The sequence below is a fragment of the Mustela nivalis genome (assembly GCF_964662115.1).
Source record: "Mustela nivalis genome assembly, chromosome: 6".
NCBI lineage: Eukaryota > Metazoa > Chordata > Mammalia > Carnivora > Mustelidae > Mustela > Mustela nivalis.
This window is the reverse complement of record NC_139025.1, coordinates 129,215,043-129,230,660: the sequence shown is the minus strand read 5'-3', so window position 1 is coordinate 129,230,660 and position 15,618 is coordinate 129,215,043. Positions and strand designations below refer to the sequence as shown.

The 15,618-nt window shown below is 38.9% G+C and overlaps 1 protein-coding gene across 7 annotated transcripts in view; it reads left to right on the top strand.

The window, feature by feature from the left end:
• The window catches only part of LRRC28 (leucine rich repeat containing 28), a 158,462-nt gene that overhangs the window by 123,629 nt on the left and 19,215 nt on the right, over positions 1-15,618 (top strand). For 6 of the 7 annotated variants that reach the window (XM_082736497.1, XM_082736496.1, XM_082736494.1 and 3 more), the window contains 2 exons: positions 10,510-10,685; positions 12,292-12,451. In XM_082736497.1, coding sequence (XP_082592623.1) covers positions 10,510-10,685; positions 12,292-12,451 — 336 coding nt within the window. Of the gene's footprint in view, positions 1-10,509; positions 10,686-12,291; positions 12,542-15,618 lie in introns of all 7 variants that reach the window. The other variant, XR_014313231.1, reaches the window with a different exon arrangement.

The following is a 15,618-nucleotide window of genomic DNA, read 5'->3' as shown; positions in this document are numbered from 1 at the left end:
CTGTCTTTTTAACACACTTAACTGGTATCTATTGTGATACTTCATGGTACCCATCCAACACACACATGACTCAAGATACATTTAATTTAATCTGTAAGTAAGACATTTTCCAAAATCCTGTTTGATGGATTACTGCCATTTTTCATATATAATCATTTTCTGAAATGTAGCGATCAACCAAATATAGATATTTGTAATGCTTAGGAGGTCACTAGCACATCTCCTCGTCCTGAGACTTCTCATGGACCCCTGTGAGAACCCCAAATTATTTCCTTTTTGACACCGTGTGGGTGACTCAGTATTCTTTTTCCCATTTCCTTTTTATCTTTTCTCTTTCAGACTTCTTTATCTATTTGTGATGACTCAAAACAACCAATCTGTGTTTGGAACTGCTTAGCTATCAATATGGAAACTGCTAGATAGAGGAGAAAATTGAACACGTTAGATGAATTCACAGCAGAAGAACACGTATAATATAGTTAGAAAATGTGTGATAGAAACTTCAAACGTTGTGGTAGATCATTGGTAAGAGAGGATATCAGGAAAGACTTTATAAAAGAATTAGATTTGGGGATGAGTAATATTTGTACTTGGAATGCCCTGATATAGAAATTTTCAGGCCCAATTTGCCTGTAGGTAGAAGTGGCCATGGTGCCTTTTAATAAAGACACCATTGCCTAGAGTAAGGCGTGTGATTCAGATCCACAAGGAAACATAAGGCCACATGCATCCATAGGCACCTCCCTGCTTCCGCTCTCCTCCTTTTGAATTGACTAAGGGAAGAGGGTCATTTCTTAAAATTAGAAGGTTAGAAGGCTCCCATATTTTGACCCTGCACGTCAGTGTAAATTTCATTAGTTTGCCAAAAGAACCTTACCAATAATTATGCAGCTTCTGTATGCCCCTCTCCAAGTGTACACTCTTCCCCCAAGGTTAGCCACTATTCTGAATTTTACATTTATGATTCACTTATACTTAGTTTTGATTTCAATATATGTAAGTACCTCCATATATATATACATACATATATATATATATATAGTCTTTTTGTAAATGGGTCATGCTGTGCACACGCCCCTGTGACTTGCTTTGTTGCATGTAACATTTTGTTCTTAATCTTCAGCATCTTCCCCATTTTCTGCTCCTCTTTAGAAAACTGTTTGAAAGAGATGTCTGTACTTACTATGACCACTTCCTTCCATGCTCCCATCCACCCACACCAGTTAAACTAGGATAACCCAATTCTACACCAAAGCCAGCATTTTCAGTGTCTCTAGTCACTTCCACGTTGTCAAATTCACTTCTTAGTTCTCATCTTTCTTGACCTGCCCAACACTTGATCAGTTTCTCCTTCTTGAAACACCTGCTTCACCTGGCTCTCAGAACACCATCTCTCTGGTTCCCCTCCTCTGCCACTATCCATGCCTTCTCAACCTTCTCTACGGGCTTATCCTCATTCCCCTGTTCATGACATACTGGGCTCAGGACTCAAAACTCTTCTCCATCTGTAACCAAAAATAGCAATTCTTAGAAATGTGTTTAGAAATGTGTTTAAGTTGGGGAGGGGGATGGCTCTAAGACTGGGTCTCTACTGATGTTTGGTGGGATGCTTAATATCTTGCAGTGCGCACAGAAGTTCTAAACAATTATGAATATGTGTGCCCCTGAAATGCTTAAAGCATCCCCGATAAGAAACATTTCTTGGTTGGTTATTTCGTGCGATGACAATTATACTTTAAATATTACACATGCTTGACTCTCAAAAGCAGTTTCAGCCTGGACCGCTTGCCTGACCTCCAGACTCCTACATCCAAGAGCATCCAATTGGCAGTGCTGCGTGGATGAGTACAGTTAAGTGCTAACATACCCACAGTCAAACTCCTAATTCCCTTACCCCCAACTCAGGCTTCTACAATCTGCCACATGTCAGTTGATGGAAGCGCCATTCTCCCAGTTACTCTGCCCAAAAGCTTGGGGGTCTTCTTTGATTTTCCTTCCTCTTGCATCCCACAGCCAACTCATCATGGAGCCTGTTAGCTGTACATTCAGAAATAGACCCAGGCTCTTGCCACTTCTCACCATTTCTATATACTGTCTCCTTGACCTAAATTGCCATTTCATCTCTCACCTGGATTCTAACAGTAGTCTTCTGTCTTAACCACCTTGAGTCTGTTCTCTACAAAGTGTCTGACAGTCCGAGCCAGGTCATAACCCTGATGCAGTTATCACTACTCAGCCATCACGCTTGTGACCTGTGAGCCTGTACATGACTTGTCTTCTAGGTCAGACCTTTGAATTTCTTCTCCTACCACTCTCTGCCTTCCTGCCTCTGCTTCGGCCATATTTACCTCCTCCCTTCTTGAGCTCACCAGATTCCTGCCTCTTTGTACCTGTTTCTCCTCTATCTGGAATACTGTTCTCTCGGATTTCTTCATAGTCTTAACACCACATGTGTTATAGCTTCCATCAAAATTCTCAGTCTTAGAGCTTATTACACATATTAAGAATGTAAAGTTTGCATCTTTTTAAAAACTCTTTTAATACTTGTTGTTTCTCTCGATTTTCTTTAAGGCTGTTTTATCTCTCTACCCTTGTACGTGGTTAGTTTTGATTGCCTGCCAGATGTGGTATATAAAGAACTGTCATATTATCTTAGACCCCAAATTATATTATCTCCCTCTCTGCCCCCCGAGAGGACCCAAGTATGTGTGTCTTCTTATTGCTATATAATCTATTGCTTCTCAACTCCGAATTTACCTTTTTCCCTGAAACTGGCTCCTGAAGAACTTTTTCCTTCATCATCTGGATTAATACAAAGTTTTTCAATAGAGGGCCAAGGAGGGACACTTCAGGGTCAGAACAGGAGGAAGGGATTTCTCTTCCTGCTTCCAGGCTGCTGTTTTCTGTGCAGCGGCTAGCAAAGGGAGACCCGGTAGCAGTGCAGCTGAAACCCACACTCTCCAGCAAATTTCTCTGTTCCTTGGCAGACCACTTTTGCCGACCACCTGGTGATCTGTCACCCAGGGAGCGGATTCTGTGAACCAGCTCTAGCCTCCAGCATGTTTTCCAACCCCCAGCAGCAGGCCAACCTCTCCATCAAGTTTCTCTGCTACCTGATGGGCTGCTTCTGTGGACCGGCCGCAGCCTTCCCCCTGGCAGCATGTTCCTTCCCCATGGCACTGTGCATTCCCATGGCGGCCATCCCATGCCCCCAAATAGTTAGGGGACTATTGGGTAGGGGACACTTTCCAAATAACTTTCTTACTCCTGCACCCTATATTCTAGAGGCTTCCTTCCCCTTAACAATTCTTAAAATTTTCCCTCTTCCTGACGGATGCAATGACCTTCTGTCCGTTCACAGGCTCTTTTCAGTTGCTGACAGTTTCAAATCCATTTCAGAAATTGAGATGATTTGAAGTTGGGCTTCAGTCCTTGAGATGCCCTTGACCTTCAGTTCCTGCTTACTCCAGGAGCCCTTTGTGTGGATGATTATCAGACCTGCATCTGCCTTAATGGGCTCTGGACATCGATTTTTGTCCCTGTAGCTCCCTTTAGACTGTTAAATGCTGCTCTGCTTCCAAGCAGTCTTTTCAGTAATTGACAAACACCCTTAGGAAAGAAGTAGCCCCAAATGCCGGCTTGTTCCTCAGGTTCTGTCTTGTCTTGATCTTGGCTCTCTATAATTTTTCCTGAATGCTTTCTGAGGCAATAAAGCAGATATTTGATCCAGCTTTTGATAATGTCTTCTGTTGGTTACTGTTACCTGGCTTGCCATCACAAGAAGTGAAACTTCTTTATAAATCTGTTCATCTCTTTCATCTCTTACTAGTTTCTTTTTATTCTTTTTTATTTTTAAGATTATTTATTTGAGAGAGAGAGAGAGGAGAATGGGCAGAGGGGGGAGAGAATCTCAAGTAGATTAAGCCCAATGCGGGGCTCTATCTCATGACCCTGAGATCATGACCTGAGCTGCAACCAAGAGTTGGGCATTTAACCGACACAGTTGCCCCAGCTTCTCTTTTATTCTAATATTGTGTATTTTAATTTCTCTCTTATTCCTTTAATCAGTACATGCCAGGCACATTTATTTGGAAGAACCAGATTTGGGGTTTATTTTTACTTTCTATTCTCTGTTTCCTTTTCATCAGTTTCAGCTCTTAGGTTTTTCAATATCCTATTCATACTTTGTATTTATTTTGCTTTGCTTTTGTGTGTGTGTGTGTGTGTGTGTGTGTGTGCGCGCGCGCATGCATGCATCCTATATTTATATATATATGTATATATATATATTTATATATACCACGCAAACACACACACACACCCCTCTGAAACCATCAGTATAATTAAGAAAATAAATATATTCATCACTCACAAAGTTTTTTCATGCCCCTTGCTAATTGTTACTTCTATCCCCATCCTGTCTCCAGACAACCACTGATCTACGTACATTAATTTGTATTTTCTAGAGTTTTATATGAATGCAGTCAAACAATGTATTCTCTGTTTTTGTCTGGCTTCTTTGACTCAGCCTAAAGATTTGGAGATTTATTGATGATGTAGTGTGTATCAGTAGTTCATTCCTTTTTAATCACCATGTAGAGTACCATTCTACAGATATACCACAGATTACTTCCATTCAGTTCTTATGGTCATTTGTTTTGGTTCTAGTTTTTTACTTTATTACAAGTAAAGCTGCTATGGACATGTGTAGACTGTCCTTTAATGGCCCTAGTCTTAAATTTACTTGGATAAATGTCTAGGAGTAGAGAGTCTGGATCATAAATATCCTTAATTTTTTTTTTTGAAGATTTTATTTATTTATTTGACAGAGATCACAAGTAGGCAGAGAAGCAGGCAGAGAAAGAGGAGGAAGCAGGCTCCCTGCTAAGCAGAGAGCCCTATCCCAGGACCCTGAGATCATGACCTGAGCCGAAGACAGAGGCTTAACCCACTGAGCCACCCAGGCGCCCCTAGATATCCTTAATTTTTGAAGGAACTGCAGATTTTCAAAAACAACTACCATTTTACATTCCCAATTCAATATAAGAGATTTTCACTTCTACCCTATTTTTGCCACTTTGGGAATAGTCAGTCTTAAATTTTATCCATTCTGATTGTTCTGCAGTAGTATTTCATTATGTTTTTAAGTCGCATCTCTCTAGTGAATAAGAATGCACATCTTTGCTTGTCTTATTTGCTGTCCATATATCTGCTTGAGGGGGTATAGCTCAGTGGTAGAGCATTAAACTGCATATATCTGCTTTGACATAATGTCTGTGTAAGTCTTTCCCCCATTTTTTTCTTGAGTATTTTTGTTCTTACAGAGTTTTGAAAGTTTTATATAGATTCTGGATACAAGTCTTATCTCTTATATACTTTGCACACATTTTCTCCCAGTCCATGGCTTGTCTTTTCATTGTCTTAATGGGGCCTTTTAAAGAGCAGACATTTTTTATTTTGATAAAGCCCAGTTTATCAATTTGTGCCTTTATGGATCTTTGCTTTTGGTGTAACCCAAATCACAAAGGTTTTTTTGTGGGTTGTCTTCTAGAATTTTTAAGGTTTCGGTTTCCATTTTGACCTATGATTCATTTTGAGTTAATCTTTGTATATGGTACAGGTATGGCTGAAATTCATTTTCTTTTTCTTTCTTTTTTTTTTTTGCATATGAATATACCACTGTTCCAGCTCCATCTATTAAAAATACTGTCTATTCTCCATTGTACTGCCTTTATACTCCCGTTGAAAATTAGTTGTCCTTATAATGTGTGGGTCTATTTCCAGAAACTCTCTTTGCTCCATTGATCTATTGGTCCATTTTGACACCAATACCACATTGTTTGGATGACCATAGTTTTACTGTAATTCTTAAAATTTGATAGTGTTAGTCCTCCAAATGTTTTTTAACTTTAAAAAATAATTGAATGCAATTATTCAGCATTTCCACATAAATTTTAGAATCAGAGTTTCAATTTATTATTTTTAAACTGCTGTGCTTTTGATTGTGTTGAATCTATAGATGAATTTGAGGAGAATTAATAACAGTTTTGAGCCTTTCAATCCTTGATTACAATACATATCTTCATTTTTCAGCAGTATTTTGTAGTTTTCACTGAACAGGTCCTGGGCATCTTTTGTCAGATTTATCTCTAATTATTTCATATTTCTCATGCTATTGTATATGTCATTTAAATTTTTTTTCAATTTCCAATAAGTATGGCTACCATATAGAAGTACAAATAATTTTGTATATTTACCTTGTGTGCTCCAGACTTGCTAAGCTCACTTAATAATTCTAGTAGTTTTTTGTTGTTCTTGTTTTGTTTTGCTTTTTGTTTTTGTTTTTGTTTGTGTTTTGTTTTGTTCTGTTCTATAGATTCTATTACACTTTCTGGGTACACAGTAATGCCTTTTGGGGAATAAAGTCTGTTTTACTTCTTCCTTACAAATCTGCTTGCCTTTTATTTATTTTTCATGCTTCATTACCCTGGCTATACAATGTCTATCTGTACAATGTTAAATAGAAGTAGTGAGAGCAGACGTGTTTATCATGCTGAACTTGCTGGGAAAACAGTCTTTCACCAAGTATAATATTAACTGTTGTTTTGTCATAGATAGCTTTTATCAGATGAATAATTTCCCTTCTATTCCTAATTTGCTAAGTTTTTTTTTTTGAATGGGTGTTGAATTTGGTTAGACAACTTTTCTATATCTGTTGAAATGATTATATGGTTTTTCTTTTTTTAAATTTTAGTATAGTGAATTACATTGATTTTTCTAATGTTAATGCAGTCTTAATTGGTAAAATAAACCTCATTTGGTCATACATTGTTGAATTCAATTTGCTAAACTCTTGTTTGAATTTCTTCCAGCTATGTTCAAGAATGGTGCTGGGGTTTTCAGGCTTTTTTCCTCTAATAATGTTTTTGTCTGTTTTTTTTGTTTTTTTTTTTAATCAGGAGAATGCTAGTTTCATAGATTCAGTTGAGAAGTTTTCCAACCTTTTAACTACAAATTCAACTTCTTTAATAAATATAGGGCTGTTAATCTTACCTCTTTCTTGAATGAGCTTTGGTAATTTTTGTCTTTCAAGGACTTTATATTGGCATAAAATTGCTTATTGCCCTTTTATTATCTGTAGAAACCAGGCAATGTCTCCATTCTCATTCCTGATATTGATAATTTGTGTCTTCTCTCTGATTATTCTGTTTAGAAATTCATCAATTTTATTGATCCTTTCAAAGTTCCACCTTTTAATTGATTTTTCTATGTCATTAATTTTTTAAAATTCTTTATTTAAATTGAATTTTGTTAACATATATTATATTCTTAGTTTCAGGGGTAGAATTTAGTGATTCATCAGTTGCATAAAACATCCAGTGCTTCTTATATCAAGTGCCCTCCTTAATACCCATCACCCAGTTACCCCATCCCTCCACCCTCCCCCATCCAGCGACCCTCAGTTTGTTTCCAATAGTTAAGAGTCTCTTATGGTTTGCCTCCCTCTCTGTTTTTTTCTTATTTTATTTTTCCTTCCCTTTTCCTATGTTTATCTGTTTTGTTTCTTAAACTCCACATATGAGTGAAATTATGTGGTATTTGACTTTCTCTAACTTATTTCACTTAGCATAATACCCTCTGGTTCCAAACCACCTTGTTACAAATGGTAAGATTTCATTCTTTCTGATGGTAAGTGGTATTCCGTTGTGTATATGTACCACATCTTCTTTATCCATTCTTCTGTTGTTGGACATCTGGGCTCTTTCCATATGCTGACTATTATGACCATTGCTGCTATAAATATTGGGGTACATGTGCCCCTTCAAATCACTATATTTGTATCCTTTGGATAAAGACCTAGTAGGGTCATTGATTTTCTTGGTGTTCTTTATTGCTTTTCTTCTATTAAGTCTTAATTTTCTCTTTTATTTCCAATTGCTTTAGGTGACAGCTCTGTATGTCATATGTCTTTGTACTAGGCAATAATTATAATTATTATTATAATGACGTTTACTGCCAGTTCTAACATCTCTCAGTTTTTGGTTGATTTTACTTGCATGATTTTTTCTCATTACAGGTCATATTTTCCTGCTTATTGGAAAGCCTGATAATTTTTTACTCGATGCTGGACAGTGTGAATTTTACCACGTTGCGTGCTGGATCTTTTTGTATTCATACAGCTATTCTTGATGTATGTTCTGGAACACAATTAAGTTCATTGGAAACCGTTTTATCTTTTCAGATAGGGCTTTTAGGATTTGTTAAATGGGAATAGAATCGTCTTCAATCCAGTGCTAATTATTCCTGACCACTGAGATAACACCCTTCCATGTACTCTATCTAATGCATCATGAACTGTGAGGTTCAAGTCTGACTGATAAGAGCAGGCAGCCATTCAACTCTGCATGAAGAAGATAACCTTTCTTTCATCTTTTCAGCTGGTTCTTTCTCCAGTCCCAGTTTCCTCACATGCCTCTGCTGATCAGTACTCATCTGAGTCCTCAAGGGGGACCCTCTGCAGATTTGCAGAGTTCTCTTGTGCATCTCTCTCCTCTGAGGCTTTCTCTCCTGCAACTTCTAGCTGCTTTGGACTCCCTGGGCTCTTAGTTCCTTGCCCTCAATTTAAAATGCCTGCCATCCCATAATGAAGTTCCCCTTCCCTGATTGAGCTGTTCCCTTCATTCGGGTCTCAGCTCAGATGTCACCTCCTCAGGAAGACCGACTCAGATTAATACAGCTCTCGCTCCCCTCTTGCTCTGTTTTATTATAGATTTTACCTTTTCATCATCTGTCTCTAAGCGCAGTTCTGATCTTACATATGCGCCCAACAGGATTGTATGCTCATAGGTATCCAGTAATATACACAAAAATGTTCATAATGTCACCACCCTGGAAACAGTCCAGATGTTTATCAGTTACTACACAGCAATGAAAATTAATAAACTGTAGTGCGTGCAGCAACACGGATGATTCCCAGAAATGTGATGTTGACAAAAGGCACCAGATGCAGACTATGTCATGCTGTTGAAAAAGGCAGATCCGTACTAGAATTTTCAAATTTGAAATCGTGGTTCCCTTTTGGATGTGGGTTTGACTCAGGTGGGCGTCCCAGAGTAGACTTCTGAGGTTCTTTCTTTTGAGCCAGATGGAGAAATTGGTTGAGGGAAGTCAGTTGAGTCAGATATTGTCTCCTCTGTAAAAATCTTCACTAATCCCCGGGATGGTCAGTCACTGTCTCTTCTCTGACCCAACCTTAGAACAATTACATTGTAATTATTACATTTTCAAGGGAAGGAGTCATTTTATTTTGGTTTTATTTTTGTTGTTGTTGTTGTTGTTGTTTTACTTTGTCTTTAACTGGCTGGTGTAGAGCTGATCTCTGAAGACATTTTCTGGTGGAAGGAATGAGCAGGTGAAGCCACACAAACGAGCCATGGGCTTCTGCAGCTCAAGCCTGTGTCCTCTCCCTCATTGCCTGTTTCTAGTGAAGGGCAGAGAGATTACCTCATGGTGTATCTCTCCAGACACACCAGAGGTCTGAGACTGACGGTAGGATGGGGTTGGACCCCTTAGTTTGGGGCTTTGCTGTGAATCTTCTCCCCACAAGTTTATGGAAGAATCCAATAAAGTTATCTATTTTTTTTAAAGATTTTATTTATTTATTTGACAGACAGAGATCACAAGTAGGCAGAGAGGCAGGCAGAGAGAGAGGAGGAAGCAGGCTCCCTGTTGAGCAGAGAGCCCGATGTGGGGCTCGATCCCAGGACCCTGGGATCGTGACCTGAGCTGAAGGCAGAGGCTTTAACCCACTGAGCCACTCAGGCACCCCCAATAAAGTTATCTTATACCATTAAAAATCAATGTGCTGGGGCGCCTGGGTGGCTCAGTGGGTTAAGCCGCTGCCTTCGGCTCAGATCATGATCTCAGGGTCCTGGGATCAAGTCCTGCATCAGGCTCTCTGCTCAGCAGGGAGCCTGCTTCCTCCTCTCTCTCTCTCTCTGCCTGCCTCTCTGCCTACTTGTGATCTCTGTCTGTCAAATAAATAAATAAATCTTTAAAAAAAAAATCAATGTGCTTCATGGGGTTTCTTCCTCTGCCACAAAAATTCAGTTAAACCAAAGTGCTGTAACTTAACAGAGTACTCTTTTCTCCTTTTCATTTTGAAAATTTCAATAAGCATGAATTTGGAAAGGATAATAAAATGAGGATAAAGGGCACTTCCAGAGCAAACTGTGTAGATCTTATGAAGGAAAGTTCCTTCAGAGTTTGTCCTTACTGAAAGGAACTGGCCCTCAGCAATGTGATAGCTGAGTTCCAACTGATGAGTTTACATTTCTGTGCCAGGCTTTATTAAGGAACCCAGGCTAGCATCTGTTCACTCTGAAAAGAATTCTGGCAATTCAGCAGTGTCTTAAAATTTTAAATGTATATTTTGATTAACACATTTTTATTGGCACATATATTCTTTCCCTCTTTTGCTAATACTACTGCGAATGTGTCTGTCTGCAGCTGTGGTGCTCCTATTCAAGTTTCCGAGGTGAAGCTGCTTTCTTTCTCATCGGGGCAGCTCACTGTGTTCCTCCCTGCCGAGGTGAAGGCCATAGGGACAGAGAATGATCACGTCCTGCCTCTGCAAGAGTTGGCCATGAGGAGTCTCCATCACACCTACCACAGTTTTCTTAAAGGTACACGGGACTTTCTCTCTTTCCGCCTCTTACTGGGTGACCTTAGAGGTTGTGCTCCGTGCTCCCTGTTGGGGTGTCCATGTTTTTTATTGTGCTAAAATACACATAACATAAAATTTACCATTTTAACCCGTTTTAAATTCTCTGTTCAGTGACATTAAGCACACTCACATTGTTATGCAGTGGAACTTGTTTTTTTCCCATTTAAAAAAATGGTTTTAATATTTTATCAACACTGATCCCTTCGGCATCCCCTACGGACACAGAGGAGCTTTCACCACAGTGTGGTCTCCAGTCGTAAAGGACCGAGGTTAAAAGTTAAACCTTGTGGTTTAGGGAAGGAAATTGGTGTTTGGTCACATATCTAGTGGAAGTGAGAAGGCTGGCAGAGGCACTTTCTTGAGCAGGGAAAAAAATGCCAAAGTCTTATCCTTAAAGCAGAATTGGGACAAGTTTTCGCCATGCAGGCTCCTCACATCCGAGAAATTATATACCTAGAGGGAGGAAATACCAGGGGTCTCAGGCAGTATTTCCACAGCGTATTAACTCTTGGTTCGGAGAGGATTCGGCCGTATGTAGATTTCATGGGTGTTGTGCTGTGGATCTCCGAGATGCTTTAAGAGAGCAGTAGGCAATTTTAATAAGATACATTCCAAATGTTTGAAAAACTGCTAAATGTTTAGTCTTTGCTTTAAAAAAAAATAATAAATATCCATTCAAAAACATCTCCTATTAACCTTCTAGAAATGTCCAACACAAAGTTATTTTTTAATACTAAAAAGAAAACTGTAATTATTCATCTCTGGGTAAATTCCATTTTTATAAATGGTTATTGATAAAGTCCAGACAGATGTAAAGGATGATGAGATCATTTGTATTTCCTTCCCAGAGATAAGTCAGTAATTTTTAGGTTTCAGCTCATTGTGACCATTTTCCTCTCTGTCTTCTGGATGTTGACCATCTGTGGCAATCCCGTGGACACTTGTGCTCAAGATTGCCTGGGCCACTGGGATGTTTTGCTTTAAATGTTTCTTTCATACAGCTCAGGCCTAAAGGACAAGGAGGCAGCCTCTCCCTCTCTATCAATTTAGATAGTTCACGGGAGTGAAACAAGGAAAAGCTTGGTTTCCTTATTTTTCTTTCACTTTGATTTCTTTGTTTCCCATTTTCATTCTTTTCAGTAAATATAACTTAGCTTGAGTAATGCTCAATGCCCAATCGATTTAGGAAGAATTTAATGAAAGTCAATGTTAGTCTTCGGTGCAGTCCTTTTTTATTCTCCGTCTCCCATAGGAAGTTGTACAAACCTTCTCTGGGTAAATTAATGCCTTTTTAAAATCTTTGTTCTTAAAGAATATTGGGTCTTATTCTTTTCTTGCTTCTACCTCAGGATAGCTTCTGTTTGCTCTTAAAAGAGTAGATTTGGGTTTTTCTCTTAGTATCAAAAAAGTAATTCAGTGCCTATCACGTAACAGTATTTTCACCATGCAATACTTTTTAACTAACTGAATTGGCTTAGCAACAAAGAAACATATTTTAAGCCTAGTTTAAGGAAATCTGATTTTTTTTTTAATTCATGCCTGATTTCTTTTCTCTTGTGTTCCAGATTTGAACTTTCTGTCTCCAATCTCATTACCCAGAAGTCTCCTGGAGCTGCTGCACTGCCCCCTGGGACACTGTCACCGGTGTAGTGAGCCCATGTTTACGATTGTCTACCCCAAGCTCTTTCCCTTGAGAGAGACGCCGATGGCAGGGCTGCACCAGGGGTAATCATGCCTAAGTGGGCACCAGGGCTTACACCTGGGCAAGGGGTGGAGGCCGTGCATGAAAGCATTGTTAAGTCACCAGCTGTCAAGGTGCGTATGGTGCTTCCTGAGATACAGCTGAACGACACAAAAGCACATGTTCAGCATCACGAGAAAACTGGACTTCCCTTTATTACATTCTTGATCATATACAGAACAGTTTTATTGTATATATGATTTAGAATAGCTCATTCTTTGTAAGGAGTGCTTTCCTGCTTTTCCCTTATTCACAATAGGCTTCGGGCAATAAGGAATGTAAGAACAAAATGTTTGTTGTATAATGGGACCAGCCCGGCCCTTCTCTTTAATTGGTGTGGCTAACAGAAAGTGCATGGTGAACATCGTGCCTGCGTGTGTGTGTGTGTGTGTGTGTGTGTGTGTGTGTGTGTTTCTGTTTTGAATTTCTAACACTTCCAAATACCATTCTCTTGCCACTCTCTGTTTCTTGGCACAGTGCCTTGAATTTGCTAAGAATGTTCACCAAGTAAAAACCCCTGTACTGGTAGTTTAAAAAAAGAAAACCAGACAATTAAAATTAGGACATCAAATGAAAAATCCCCCATTAGCGCAACCTCAGCATATAGATAGTCTAAATTTAGGATTTTCTAAGTTTACATTTTTTTAAAGTTAAAAAAAAAAACACTGTAACATCTCACTTATCTCTCAGATGGTATTTTGGGTTAGTAACTTTTTCAGATAACTCGTTACCCCTATTGAGTGCCAAGAAGCATTTCCTTTGTAAGCATTTTTATAGAATGAGGAGGGAGCCTGGGCGGGGTGCTGAACCTCTCCGAACCTCAGAACAGGGATAGGACAGCCGGCTCGGGGGGCACTCTGAGGATTAGCAGATGGTGAAGGTCAAACCTGGACATATAATGGGTGTTCAACAAATAGTAGCTCCCCTCTACTATCTGTCTACCCCACTCCCTTGCAAAACTGCATTTCTCTTCTTCCTACCCTGAATAATCCCATTCTGTTAGACGTTTCGGTTCCTGTCTCCCCTCTCTGTATTTTTAATGTTTCCTGCTTCGTTGTGCCTGCCCACAAGAAGCCTTCTTCCAAACCTTTCTAAATTTGCTCCTTCCAGTCCGAGGTGATCACATCACCAAATGTAGTGAAATGTCATTTAGAATAGTTAAAAGCACTGAGTCAGTGTCTGAGTGTATTACTCCATGGATAAAATAAATAGACGAAATCGGCACGGTGCCTGGCGGTCAGGTGCACAGGCCCTGACTTGCCCTCCTCCGCTGGGAGCCCTTGGGCCAGGCACTTAACATCTCTGGGCTTCAGCCTCTCATTGATGAAGTGATCGTTATAATAATATCTATGGTCACAGTGAGGGTAAATGAGATCATTCTCATTGGAAGGAGCCCAGGCATATAATAATACTATGTAAACATTAACAACTTTAATCTAGTCTTCTTTAGCTCAGAGACTTTTAAAAAATCTCTTGTGTGTATGTGTTTTTAGCAAATGCTCTTCATATCAGTAAGATACCATCATAGGATAATCTTACCTAATTCATTAAACTTAGTAAAACCCTTGGGCATTATTGTATAATTCTCTATAGAAGACTTTTTTTACTGAAAATATGAAAATGAAGACACTTCCGTAAGGTCAGGATACTCTGTCAGTAGCTGCTAAAATTCTGAATACCTATTCAAAAAGATAAACTCTCTTTTTTTTTTCATGGTAATTAATTTGTGAAAATAAAGTAGATCCTTCAAATGAAGTCATTTTTTTGTGTTATCTTTTTATAAGATTTGGGGAATGTATTCAGTATTTGAATATTTTATGTACTGTTACTTATTTCTCTGCTGCAACCTAGAAATTCAGTACAAATAATCTTGTATTGTTTCAGAACGTAAATATAATAGTCTTAGCGTAATAAAATGAATATATCCAGTACATAGGACTTAGGTAATGCCCGTTTGTTGAGCAAAGCCAGCAGTGCCTGTGTTTATAGCAAAGATGAAATGCCAAGATATAAACATGGCTTTCTGTGGTGAGTTAATGCTAGGGATGAAATTGAGAGTCTGTGGCTTTCATTTGGTCCACCAGACTTTGTTCCTTCCCATGTTGCTATGGAGATTGTATTAAAAGCATTGACATCAGTTTCTATCATAGTCTTTAAAGTACTTTCTTTTGTAACTGAAAACCAAATACTTGAATTCAGTAGCTTACTGCTGAAAATAAAATCAATATTTTTGATATCATAAACGCTAAAAGGTCTTGATAATAATATTTTTAAGTTTTATAATATATTCAGTTTAGTTCACATTGCTTGTCATAAAATAATGCATTGTATCAGCCAATATCGAAATTAATGTAGACATCTGGCATTATTTTAAAAGAACATATTGGATATTCTTCTAAAATACCAAGTCCCACACAAGTGTTAGTTTCAACCTAAATTTAATACAGAATTCAGTAAAAAGAAATTATAGTATTTTGCCTAAACAATAGACACCTAAACCTTCAAATATCCATAGCAGAGAAGAACGACTAGTATATTCGTGACTTTGAATCCTTATAAGCATAGCAAGTGTTCATTCCCCAAACTTATGTTCATTTATTAAAATGGAGAACATCAAAATAGAGGGGTATTTATTATTATAACAACATGTCTGGCTTTCCCCCACACAATCATGATTTACACAAGTTCTATATTTCCCATTAGGAAATCAGGTTAGTCAAGCTTTTCAGAGGTGCGTATTCATTGGCTAAGAGTGCTGCAACAAAATGCCACAAAACTGGGTGACTTAAATAAGAGGCTATCTATTGCCGCACAGTTGTGGAGGCGAGACGTCTAAAATCAGCATGTTGGCAGGGCCAGTCCCTTCTGAGGGCTGTTGAGGGAAGGGTCTGTTCCAGGCCTTGGCTTGGAGATGGCTGTCTTCTCCCTGTGCCTTCACATCATCCTCTCTCTGCGTATGTCTCTGTGTCTACACCTCTCTCCTTGCTGAGGACACCAGTAGGCTGGGCCCTTACTGACTCCTCCTCACTTAACTAATTACACCTGCAATGATCCTGATCCCAGATAATTGTCACCGTGTTACTCTGCTCAGGCTACCATAACAAAATACCATACCTCGGTGGCTTAACCAACAGAAGTTCATTCCTCGCAG